Raw genomic sequence first — 14,835 nt, forward strand, 5'->3', positions numbered from 1 at the left:
TTACCACAAATCCGGCATTCTGCAGCAATTTCCTCTCCTAGAACCACTTTTTTGAACAACCGTGTTCCTAATGCCTGCTCTTGTGCTGCACAAACAAAAGCTTCAGTACTCTTAGCCAGATACTCAGCTCTAAGCCATTGCCATGATCTTTCATCAGCCACTTCTGCTATATCCTGGAAGAACCTTCCATGCATTTTCTTCCTAGCCAGTTCCTCTGCCCTTTCTCTATCCATACGTTTCACATAATCAGCCTTGGTCTCACATACCTTCCTGACTTTTTTCTTTCATTTCTCTGTTCATGATGCCTACACCCTCCAGCACTCCCAAATACTTATACGCTTATAATAATAATAATAATAATAATAATAATAATAATAATAATAATAATAATAGTAGTAATAATAATAACAATAATAATGATAATAATAATTATAATATTTAATAATAATAATAATAATAGTAATAATGATAATAATAATAACAACAATAATGTTAATAACAATAATAATAATAATGATAGTAAATAACAACAATAATAATAATTATAATATTTAATAATAATAATAATAATAATAAAATAATAATAATAATAAAATAATAATAATAAAATAATAATAATAATGATAATAATAAAATAATAATAATAATAAAATAATAATAAAATAATAATAATAATAATGATAATAATAATGATAGTAATAATAACAATAACAACAATAATAATAATATTTAATGATAATATTATTAGTATTAATAATAATAATAATAATAATAATAATAATAATAATAATAATAATACATAAAAGTCTATACGTTTGTCTATCTGTCTTTCTGTCTCCATATTTTCACACTCTATCTCCTCTGAAACTAAACCGGCGACAGGGCCCTGAAATGATTGGATTTTTTACGAAATGTTTTTTATTAGTTTTAGTAGCTTTTAAGTTTTGTAAAAAATGGGTAAAAATTAAAAAAAAAATCGTTATTCATTTTGTACATTCATCTTAGTTTATTTTTTTAAAATTTTTAATTTATAATCAATTTATATGCGTGTTGGTACAGTGGTAACGTCACAAGCTTTAAATGCTACAGTTTTGCTTTCGGTTTCGATTCTAGCTGATGGCACACAAATACATTTTTTTTTTTACTTTTGAAATCACGAATCTAATAATATATACGAAATCTGGACAAATAAAAATATCATATTTAAACGTATTTTACGACCGGGCAAACCGGGTGCCCTACCCCCCGCTAGTAGTAGTAGTAGTAGTAGTAGTAGCAGTAGAGGTAATAATAATAATAATAATAATAATAACAATAATAATAATAATAATAATAAACAAACAAAAACAACAACATTAATAATGATAATAATAATAATAATAATAATAATAATAACAAAACAAAAACAATAATAATAGTAATAATGACCAAACAAAAACAACAACAACAACAACAATAATAATAATAATAATAATAATAACAATAACAACAACAATAATAATAATAATACTAATAATAATAATAACAACAACAATAATAATAATAATAATAAACAAACAAAAACAACAACATTAATAATAATAATAATAATAATAATAATAATAATAACAAAACAAAAACAATAATAATAGTAATAATGACCAAACAAAACAATAATAATAATAATAATAATAATAATAATAATAATAATAATAATAATAAAACAAAAGCAATAATCATAAAATAATAATAATAATAAAGAGAAAATCTAACAGAAGAAACTGTTGGTAATGTTTCTTTGTATTCAGCAGAGTTTTCTTGATTGAATAACTGAAATCAAAACCGTTATTTTGTAAAAAAAAAGAAGTAATTTAACAAATAACAAAAAAAGCGGAAGCAGCCGCCATCTTGGATAGACGCTTCTATTTGACGTTGACAGTGAATTTATTTTCAAGCGAACATAAGAAAAAACGACTGATTTTTTTTTACGTATGAGAAATATTTCGATTAATTATAGATTTTATTCTATACGAGAATGTTCTTTTGTATAATGCTTGTTTTCTACGACTTATTAATGTATATCCATCTCTCTCTCTCTCTCTCTCTCTCTCTCTCTCTCTCTCTCTCTCTCTCTCTATATATATATATATATATATATATATATATATATATATATATATAGAGAGAGAGAGAGAGAGAGAGAGAGAGATGGATATACATTAATAAGTCGTAGAAAACAAGCATCATAAAAAAGAACATTCTCATATATATATATACTAGCATTTCAACCCGGCGTTGTCCGGGTGTTTGGAGGTGTATGCTGAGCAAAAACAAAAAAAAAGAGTAAATTATTTTTTAATTTGACCCCTATTATGACCCCTAAAATTTATAGTTTCGGGCTCAAATCACTTTATTAAGTTAGATCCAGGTTCAAGGAACCTATATCTAAAATTTCAAATGTCTAGACCCAAAATTGTCGGAGGACTTTGGTAGAGTTCTTAAAGGTCAAATCGTTGAAATTTGACCCCTTAACAGCTAAATTTCTGACTGACACCCGTCACATCGATTTTCCCAAATCTCAGTACCCGGTATTTCAAATTTCGAGTCTATAGACTAAAAATTGACAGAGTTATTGCGTAGGGAAATGTACACAGACACACAGACACACAGACAGACAGACAGACACACACACACGTTCACTTTTATAGATATATATATATATATAATTTCTAGAATGTGAGAGATTATATAATAATTTCCACAGACAAACAATGTCGCAGCCTACAAGAGTCACGACAGTCAACGAACTGGGAGTCCAAGACTCGAGTTTCGCCCTAATTTGGACTCATCAGTTAGACATATCCGAACTCAGGATTCAAAACCCGAGCCTCTTGCATGCGAGGCAAGCGCACTGGCAACTGAGCAAACGCCCCGCACACAAGAAATTCATATTAACTAACACTGATTAAGAAAACCGCGCCGAAATCCGACTGTGAAATGGACCTACTTCGTCTCGAAAAGGGACGCGGTCAACAAAGCAGCTAATAAACCCAAACCGATGTCTCACAATTGGAAAGTTCAACTCGAATGTACGATGCCATCCAGCAATGCTAACCTAGCGAGCAATTAATGATAGGATTTTCAGAATGTGAGAGATTGTATAATAATTTCCACAGCCAATCAACGTCGCAGCACACAAGAGCCATATATATATATATATATATATATATATATATATATATATATATATATATATATATATATATATGTATATTTATATCCATTTATATATATATATATATATATATATATATATATATATATATATAAAGTTGCTTGTCTAGACACACTGATGGGCTGTGAAATAGCGTAACAGTAGTATGCGGATGACTATAATGCCCCCTATCTTGGGTTGAGCATATTGGGAAGTGATATACAAACTGCCATTAACATATTAAGCGACGCTCTTTGTGTAAACAAATCGAGCGGAGGAATTTGAATGATGCTAAAACATCGTTAATTCATTACCCACACAGCATCAGCCATATAGCGTAATGGTGAGAAGCCTTGACTGTCATTTGGGCGGTCGGGTTTCGGTCCTGGCTTGTCGAGTCGCACTGATGAGCTGTGCAACAGTATGTGGATGACTATATATATATATATATATATATATATTTCTATATATATATATATATATATATATATATATATATATATATATATATATTCATATATATATATATTCATGACTCTTATGAACTGCGACGTTGTTTGGCTGTGGAAATTATATATATATATATATATATATATATATATATATATATATATATTTAAATAAGGGAGTAGTCACCAACAATGTGTATTTTTTAACATTATTTAATTATTCTGTGTCTTGGTTTTTCATTGAGAATTATGTTTGGATCATTGTAATAATGTTTTAAGTCATTGAAATCGTTTACGCGCGTTTCAGACGGTCTGTGATGCGTCCTCGTCAGAAATTATTTTCAAATGTGTAAAAATGGCGATTTTCGTAGTTAACTTGATGTTTTTCCAAGGGGTGGAAGCTTGTAAGTCTTTATTATATATATATATATATATATATATATATATATATATATAAAATGATAATTACAATTAAATTTACCAAAATGATCCAAGATTGTAAAATTAAAGTATATTATAAATAATCGAATCTCCGCGGATTAAGGACTATCCACTTATCTAGTGTTTCCTTTTCCGATTAAATATGTTTTTAACTCATTTCAAAGTGTTTTTTTAAAATTATTAACTGTTTTCTCGTATATATATATATATATATATATATATATATATATATATATATATATATAACTACTTCATTTATTCACATAAATTTACTATACGAAAGTATAGATTTATGCGTAAACTTTGAGTATTTACTTCAAAAGTGCTCAATACGTAGGTAGAGCTAGTTAGTAATTTATAAAATATATATGGCGATTAAGCTACACTGAATATTCTGCGTTTCATCCAACTATAGGATTCGTCAGCCATATATATTTTATAAATTACTATATATATATATATATATATATATATATATATATATATATATATATATATATATACACGTTTTATTTTTTATTACCGTTTCTTTCTGTTAAGTTACATTATTGCTTCAGCTACCCGGCCGTTTTTTTTTGGCCGTCCGTAGCTTCCTCAGACTTTTACAGAAATGTTCGTTATTATGGGATGAAAGAGTGAAAGAGTGAAAGAGGTCAAGGGAGGGGTGTCAGAAGGGCGGAAAAAAGAGGAAGGAAACGAGGGGAAAGGTGGGAGGGTGTGCTTTGTATGTCGGTAATGTTTTAGTTTTGGAGTTTAAGGAACTTGGGGGGGAGGGTCTGGGAAGTTCATTTCTGGTGTGGTTGAGGGCATAGGGATACATGGAGGGGGAAGGGGAATATCTGGGGGTCGGAGGAGGGGCTTGCTTTAAAATTCGAGTCTTAATGTTAAAGTCTTTGGCGTCTCGTTGGTGAGATGATTTCTTGATAAGTATGTCTTGACCTGTTGGGTGTTCCTTTATGTTCTGAGGCGGGGGGGGGGGGCTATGATTCGATTTATTTATTTGGTTTTTATTTGTTGTTAATTGTTTGTCAAGCTGATAAGATACAAAAAGTGTGTTGAAAATAAATGATGTTTTTAAAACCCAGTAAACGACAGGTACTTCTGCTAGAATATATATATATATATATATATATATATATATATATATATATATATATATATATATATATATGATTAGTTTTTTTTGGAAAAAGAAATTCAGCAAAGTATTCGATTAAAAGGAAAATCCGAAAATAAGGCCGCATTTATATTTTGTATTTTGTGTACAGAAAGTTGTTAGATGAGATAAGTCATTGAAGAGAGCCTGATATGGATATCTAAAACGGTCCTAATTATTGGGCTTGAAACCGACGGTACCAATGATTTGTCTCATCTAACAACTTTCTACACACAAAATACAATACATATATATATATTTTCGGTGCTTTTTAACATCATCTTGTCTGGGTCATTTTGACATTGGCTTTTCTATTTTAAATTTGATTCAATCACCATTTTTTTCTCCTCTTCTACACTCATTTTTCTTAATTACACCTCCGAGATAACGCATATCTTATCTTTCTTTTAATAATATTATTGGAAGTCTTTTCCCATTTCCTTGTACCTATTTGTGAATTATTCCACGGATTTCTACGTTTTGGATTATTTTTGATCATCTTCCAATTACGCGATTCCCTTGGATTTTACTTGTGCGAATGGAAAATTAAATTAACTTTCTTGGATTTACATTTTTTGATTTTACCGTCATTGGATACCTTACCTTTCACCTGACTATCCATTCACGTGAAATCACTTTTTTCTTTACCATATTCCCTCTGCTTCATTTTTTGTTATCAAGTAAGATCTTTGACTTACTTGCAGTTTCATCAAATACTTTTGTATGCAAAATCCGATCGTTATTTGATACTTTACCCTTCACCAGACTATCCATTCACGTGAAATCACTTTTTTCTTCACCATATTCCCTCTACTTCACTTTTTGTTATCAAGTAAGATCTTACTTGTACCTTCATTAAATACTTTTGTAAGCAAAATCCGATCCCGCATTTTGTTAAATCCTACCCTCTGATGAGAAGGAAAGTATTTCTTCGAAATTCCGCGGATTAAGGACTATCCACTTATTTAGTGTTTCTATTTTTAAAATTAAATATGTTTTTAACTCTTTTTCAAAGTGTTTTTAACATGTTTTATTAACTATTTACTCTTATGTAAATATATATATATATATATATATATATATATATATAAGACAAAGAAAATTAAAACTGTAAGTTGAATTTACAATCAAAATTTATTGTTCGACTGAATACTCCAAAAAACAGTTTACAAATTCCTTATTCCACGGAGTTTCAAAGAATGCTATTTTTGTTATTCGTCTTCAGAGGACATAAAGAAATCAGCTTTAAAAACTAAAGTAATTACATCTTTACTTTTTTAATATCCCATTTTGCTCATTCGCATTATTGTACTAAAGTAAGTAAAGCTTCATTATTTTTCAGAACTGTTTTTGTTTCTTTGTTTTTCGATATTTCGTCGATATTATTTAGTAAGAGTGTTTAGCAGAAAAGCCAACAAACGACTACCCGAAAAAATAAATATACAAGAAATAAATGTTACCATAGTCAATAAAAGTTCAGTTCATGCTTTTTTTTGTTTTGAAATAGTTTTTAATGCTCTTTACTTGAAATAGTTTCAGCGAACCGAAATTAAAACGAAATTTGAGGCGATAACTACTTAAATGAATTTTTATATAAATTACACATGCCATAATCGAATATTCCTCAAGCACAAAATAATGGAAAACATTAAAATATGTTTATAAATATTCCTTACGTTGACGGAACTCTCTTAAATTGTTAACACAGAATGCTCAGGTGCCCCTCATTAAACTTGAAAACGAGGCTCTTCATTTCAAAGTCGCTGCCATTTTGATTTTTTTTAACTGGTTCATGAATTAAAAAAGTTTTTTTACAAACTATTATTATATGTATAACATTTTCTCTTTGTAAGAAACATCATTTTGTTAGTCAATTTGGCTAAGAATGGAAACAAAGTTGATATAAAAATATATTTTCGCAAAAATAATCTTTACTTTCATCATATTTTGCTTAGGGTAACATTTTTGAGTATCAAAACCTATCTCTTTACAATCCCCTCCTTTTTATAACCTATCATACTTTCATCAATCACAGTTCATTTTCTGTAGACTGTTTTTGAACCCAATCAACGACGGGTATTTCTGCTAGTATATATATATATATATATATATATATATATATATATATATATATAGAGAGAGAGAGAGAGAGAGAGAAAGAGAGAGAGAGGAGAGAAAGAGATTTAAAAACTGTACAGAAAGTCAGAAAGACATTAGTACCGTCGGTTTTCAAGCCTAATATAAGGGGGCCAGTTAGTAATAAATGACAAGCTGTTTTTGAACATATATGGGATTAGAACACCAGTCTGAAGAGCAGAGTATATTTTAATGTATTAGTAAGTTCATTAATACAAATAAAATAAAATAAAACAGTACTCGTTGTAATGTAGATATATAATAAGCTCGATAGGCATATATATGCTAGAGCAAATTTAATATTGAGTAAGATGATTGATAATTTATAATTAAAATTAATAATTATTGGGTGCTTTTTTAAGACACCAAAAATAAACTTAGAATTTTTTAAGTAAGGCAGATGTATATGGAAAATATTTAAAATAAAAAAAAAACACTCAATATTTTAGCTGATGAGAAAACTTTGTTTCAAAAACTATATGATAAAATTATTGTCCAAGATTATTGTATATCGCAATAAAAACATCGTTTCCGAAACGATCGTACAATTTATTTATTTTGTTTGTTCTTTATGAAACCGATTTTTAATTTTTAATTTTAATTATAATTTTTTAATCACCTTACTTAATATTATAAATATATATATAGTCTTGGAAGTTTTTAACCTTTAAAACTATACAAAAAATATTTTTTATCATTCGTTAGAAAACCATCTAGTCAGTAAGTCATTTAATCACCTGCAATCACTGCATGAACTCGCTCTCGAATTTACTATAATACCAATAATTTATTTTTCAAGGGATCATCAGTTGTTTACCATGAAACACTGTTTCGGGGATTTAAAAACAAAACAGTATATTACATCATGGCTCCCCGGCAGTGTTGATCAAACACCACCATATATATATATATATATATATATATATATATATATATATATATACATATATATGTATATATATACATATATATATACATATATATATATTTTATTTTTTATTTTTAAAATTTTTTTATTCATATATGTGTGTGTGTGTGTGTGTGTATGTGTGTGTGTCTACAATATATATTTTTTCCGCCATAGTCGCAGTAAATCAATATTTAAAGCGCGCAAAACTAATTCCATTGCCAGCATTCTGTGAATTTTACCACAATCTTCTGAATCCACCTCTTCTCTCCCGCCAATATCTTTATTTCAAACTTACTCTTCACTTTGTATTACTGTCCGCCCCGGCCACCCATCATCTCCTGCGTCGATTCCGATCGTTCGCGAAACTGTCAGTTCACTCAAAGATATAAAAAATATATATATGAAGAAAATAGCACGTTAAATGATATAGAATAATTTTTAAGTATACCGGAGAAATTTGATGTCGTGGTGACTATCATTTTATTGACAGTCGAATTCGTTTATTTAGCGCACCCCAACCAGACATCTATTTACCGCCAACAACATCTGCCAAAAATGGAGAGCTATTTTGAAACAGGTGTGTCGCACGTTAATCGACCTCGCAGTTGAACAAGAAAATGGCTACCTGCGTGCAAAACGCAAAGAAAAATTGGGAAATAAAATGAAGACCTGATGATTCGCTAGATGGGTGGCCTACCACAGCTTAAGAGAGTCCCATCTACCCTCGAGAGAAGGATAGACCGCGTAAGTTTCTCAACCTAGTAGTTTACCTCGCAGTACATACAGCGCCAAGCCTTCTGAAATTGTCACCCATCTGGTATTGGCCAGGCTTAACCTTACTTAACTTCGGTGATCAACGTGAATTCTTGGACTTGGATATTTTTCTTTTTTGTTTTACATGGAAGTCATCACTTATCAAGGCCCGGAAGCCACTCGGGATAAGGGTTATTGCGCGGACTTGTGATTTTTTCGTTTTTATGCATCGACTAGCAGGACGTCCGGCATTGCCCGCTCGTAAAATACGCTTAAATATGATATTTTAATTCATGCAGATTTCGTATTTATTATTATACTGGTGGGGGTTCCCGACGTTGGCCGCGTGTTTAGGTGGTGTAGTAAGGGACCCATGGGGGGGATCAAAACAACAGTAGCGGGGATGTCCGGGTGTGTGTAGGTGGTGTAATAAGAAACCCCAGGGGGTATAAAATGTGGTAGTAGTGGGAGGGGCGGAATGAAAACAACATTAGGCAGTGGTATTAAAAAAATAGTGCTAGTAGGCAGGCAGGCAGGCAGGCTCGAACCCGTAACGCAATAGAAAAAATTTAAAAGAAAAACAAAAAAAAAAACGTGACGTCTCAGCCGATGTCTCTATCCCCTGACCGGAACATTGAATTTAAGCGTAGTCAATCCAACTGATACGATGACTTGCCAAAAATAGCGACGCAAAAAACCGACACCCTCCTTGTAGAAAACTGCCCAGTTGAGAGTGAAGGAATTAATTTATTTGGCTAATTTATCGATATTTGTCGTCCAAGACGTCGGACTTCAAAACGATATCGATCTCGCCAGGATCCGTCGCGTGTGTCGAAAGTTTTTAGCAGGCATACATACAAAAACACATACATTCACACAAACCGACGATTGAGATTAATATTATAGACTATATTGGACCAAATATACGAGGGACCCGCCAATAAGTATATGAGTATAGATATATAGTGTATATAAATTGTCGCTCTTGGGATTTGTACACATGTCATCTTTTCTATGACGATAATTTTATCGTTTTATCCTGTAGTAGTGAAAAGGAGGAGGAGGAGGAAAGAGAGAGGAAGAGAGGGAGAGAGAGAGAGAAAGAGAAAGTCAGGACGAGAGAGTGATAGGCAGAAAGTATAACAGAGAGAAAAGAGCTGGATAAAGAGTAGTGTGTTAGAGTAAGAAAAAGAGTGTGTGCGTATATGAGAGAGAGAGAGAGAGAGAGAGAGAGAGAGAGAGAGGGTGAGGGGGGAGAGAGGGTGAGGGGAGGGGGGAGGCGAAGCGAGGGAGTGATAGACAGAAAGTATAACTGATAAAATAAGATGAAGAAAAAGTACTAGAAAAAAAAAGATAGCGGGAGTGCAATAATCGATAATTTGTTTTCAACGATTCTCCGTTTAAGAAGTCGAAATTATCGATAATGGATAGGACGAGTAAAAATTCGTAGTTTTATTTTAGATATTACACGTTTTTCGTTTTCTTTCTCGTATTCTCAGCGACGTATCCATTAAGTGTTCGATCACTGATACGTAGAATAATCTTAAAGTGTATTTGGAAACCTCGGAGAACCATAAAGTAACAATTTAAGTATCTATGCTATACTAGCAAGAGGTGGCGCCTGGCGTTGCCCGGTCGTAAAATACGGTTAAATATGATAGTTTAATTTATAGAGAGAAAAAAAAACGGGATATAGGTACAACAAGGACTACAAGCGATACCGAAAGCAAAATTTGTTATACAAAAAAAAAGTTTGCAAGCGAACACTCTATCGATCGGACCACGACAACACAGATGTTTAGACATCGCAAATTTAGTTTTTAAAATAAAAAAAAAACAAATCGACCGTTCGCGCATGCGCGATTAACAAACCGCGCTAAAATAGATTACAAAGTTTTACAGATGCTTACTACATGTCAAAAATATCTGATCACAAGTCAAAATTTCATTGAGTATATAGGTTGAGAAGTGTTTTCACACACACACACACACACACACACACACACACACACACACACACACACACACACACACACACACACACGCACATATTCTCACCTTTATAGATATCTTCACTCTTATATAGTCACTTTATGTGTGAAATGTCCTTTTTCATAGGTTCCTAAACGGCTGGGCTTATCTTTTGCGAATTTCACACAAACGTAATTTATATGTCTAATAATTTTCTTAGCCATCCAATGTTATAAATAGTCTTTTCTCTCGTATACATAAAAAAGAAGAATTTTTAAAGTGGAATTTTTTATATTACACTGACCAAGAGAAATAAATAAATAAAAAAAGCCTCAGCAAATCATTTTCGAAAATTAAAAAAAATTCGATCTTAAAAAATAGGCCTTTTCTCTCATAGATTAAAAGAATACTTTTTAAGGGATAATACTTTACGTTACACTGGCCAAAGAAAATAATAACATCCCAGCAAATCATTTCTTCTTAAAAAAACAGACGCAGTGACATATTGGGATATAGCTGAATGGTAGAGCATTCGACTACAGATCGAATGTTCAAGCTCGTTTTATTTAAATGTTTTTCTTATTAATCTATTCAATTTATGACAAGAGGTACCATTTAAAATAGCCGCACATCATTTTTCTTTCGTTTGCATATTTTAAAACTAAACCTAAACTAAAATATATATGGCGATTATTCCGCGTTTCATCCACGCTAGAATTCCTCAACCTGAGGAATCCTAGCGTGGATGGAACGCGGCATATTCTGTGTAGCTTAATCGACATATATATTTCATAACTTACTATATATATATACATACATATATATATATATATATATATATATATATATATATATATATATATATATAGTGGAAATGGTAGTTAACAAAACCTGAAGAAAGTGCTCAATACTGTTGTAGAGCCAATATGCGTTTTATTTTTTATTACCGTATCTTTCTGTTAAGTTACATTATTGTTTCAGCTACCGGCCGTTTTTTTGGCCGTCTGTAGCTTCCTCAGACTTTTACAGAAATGTTCGTTGTTATGGGATGAAAGAGTGAATGAGGTTGAGGGGGGGGCGAGGAGCTCATTCACTCTTTCACTCTGTCATCCCATAATAACGAAAATTTCTGTAAAAGTCTGAGGAAGCTACAGACGGCCAAAAAAACGGCCGGGTAGCTGAAACGATAATGTAACTTAACAGAAAGATACGGTAATAAAAAATAAAACGTATATATATATATATATATATATATATATATATATATATATATATATATATATATATATATATATATATATAAAATAAAAATTACAATTGAATTTACCAAAATGATCCAAGATGGGAAAATTAAAGTAAATTATAAATATTAAAGAATTAATATTTATAAAATTATCGCAGCCAGATATGGATTTCCTTGGATTTTACTTGTACAAATGGAAATTCTTTGAACTTTCTTGAAGTTTTACATTTGGATTTTACCGTCATTGGATTTTTTATCTTCCACCAAACTATCCATTAATGTGTAATCACCTTTTTCTTTACCCTATTCCCTCTGCTTAACTTATTTTGTTTTCAAGTAAGATCTTTGACTTATTTGTTGTTTCATCAAATACTTCTGCATGCAAAATCTGATCCCGCATTTTGCTAATTCCTACCCTCTGATGAGAAGGAGAGAATTTCTTCGAAACTCCGCGGATTAAGGACTATCCATTTATCTAGTGTTTCCTTTTCAGATTAAATACGTTCTTAACTCATTTCAAAGTGTTTTTTAACATATTTTATTAACTGTTTGCTCATATATATATATATATATATATATATATATATATATATATATATATATATATATATATATATATATATAACTACTTCGTTTAGTCACATAAAATTAATATACGAAAGTATAAATTTATGCGTAAACTTTAAGTATTTACTTCAACAGTGCTCAGAGCTAGGTTGTAAGTTATAAAATATATATGGCGATTAAGCTACACAGTATATTTCGCGTTTCATCCACGCTAGGATTCCTCAGGGTGATATGTATTTCATAACTTACTATATATATATATATATATATATATATATATATATATATATATATATATATATATATATATATATGTATATATATATATATTAGTTCACCGGGCAAATTTCGTGTTATATATGCACCAATGTAAACATGATACCTGCTGCACATTTACACGTAATTCAATTTTCAATTTACACATCTTATTAACGTTGAGTTATTCCGTAGTTAAAAAATTCATTTAAAAAAAATGACAATTTGTACAAAACTAGAAACAACGCGAATAAAGATAGACTTTTATTTTGTTTGGATAAAGCTGTTTATGAAGCACTTACCTTGGCAGGAAGGATCCCTTTTGACGAACAATCTCTTAAAGTGAACTCTGTCCAGTTTCATCGCACACGTTGTTATACAAATTATCCATGCCACTAACAAGAAGGTTTCTATTCTGATGACAGACCTCATCTGAAAATAAAAATGAAATAAATACAAACATAAATTAATTACTCTTTCTCTCTCTCTCTCTCTCTCTCTCTCTCTCTCTCTCTATATATATATATATATATATATATATATAGATATATATATATATATACATAGTACAAAAGTTTGTTTAAAGACTTACATTTTTTCTTTTTTTTTTTTTAAGTCTTTTTTATTTTATCCTGGATCTCTTCGTTAATGGAATGGCAATTTTATGATTTTATGTTTTCATAAGAATCTCCTTTCTCACCAACTCGTCATAGGTGATTTCCATTCGATGTTACCAAGAAAAAGACAATTTTGTACATGACAAACCTGGTGCGTTCGTTTAGAGAAAAGGAATTCCATCCCCACGTTGTTACTAATCGACCATTTTGGGTAACGTACCATATATATATATATATATATATATATATATATATATATATATATATATTAAATTTAAAAAAAAAACGTTTACTAGTGTTTTTGATATAGATGTACATAAGACTCGTTCATAAAGTATTGAAATAATAAAATTACAAATTAAATAAAAAACGTTTACAAGTGTTTTTGATATAGATGTACATAAGAATACTTTGATAAGTATGTTTTAACTTAAATAGGGATGGTATAATAAAATTGGGGGGGGGTCTGCGTTCGCGACTGGCCTCCATAGAATGGAAATATGTCACAAAGTTTAACAAAATGTTTTAATGTAGATCCACATTTTCCATTGTCCGTTTTTAAATTCCTAATTTGAATTTCATTTCTTTAACAGAAACAAAATTACATCATCACATTCCTTTCTCAATAAACAGATATCTAACTATTTTATGCGAACTAAACAATGGTAATTCTACATTCCATTTTCAATAACATTCTGTGTTTATTTTAACTTATGAACGGAATTCTCAATTTCAAATCTAGCTTCTCAAGTTCGAATCCTCGGCTATCCTATCTCATATTTACTCGCTTACAAGAACAGGCGGCTGTTATTTAACAATATAAACTATATGAGGCGAAATGTCGATAGCGTTTGAATTTTTTTCGAGGTTGTTTCTTATTTATTAGTTTTATATGCATTGCGAAAACAGACAATATTTGCGTTCATAGGACGCAGCTGTCTTTTGGAATTTCTTTTAAATGTTTGAAAATGTTCCTTAATTAAAAACGGATGATCGTATTTAAGATAATGTCTCAAATCGTCAAATTCTCACTTTATTTTTAATGAATGCTAGAAAGATGGTATTTTTTAGATGCGACTTCTAATTTTTTTAATAAGCTTTGTCTGTCAGGCTGTCTATTTGTTTGTTTAGAATTTCGTGTTTT

General features: G+C 30.4%; 1 protein-coding gene across 2 annotated transcripts in view; it reads right to left on the bottom strand.

Annotated features, from left to right (window-relative positions):
• The window catches only part of LOC145269132 (neuropeptide prohormone-4-like), a 422,569-nt gene that overhangs the window by 134,408 nt on the left and 273,326 nt on the right, over positions 1-14,835 (bottom strand). For both annotated transcript variants that reach the window (XM_080124736.1, XM_080124737.1), the window contains exon 2: positions 13,377-13,506. In XM_080124736.1, the coding sequence (XP_079980862.1) occupies positions 13,377-13,506 (130 nt within the window). The remainder of the gene's footprint in view (positions 1-13,376; positions 13,507-14,835) is intronic.

This window comes from Euprymna scolopes, chromosome 45 (assembly GCF_053919585.1).
Source record: "Euprymna scolopes isolate OS-2025 chromosome 45, ASM5391958v1, whole genome shotgun sequence".
Lineage (NCBI taxonomy): Eukaryota > Metazoa > Mollusca > Cephalopoda > Sepiida > Sepiolidae > Euprymna > Euprymna scolopes.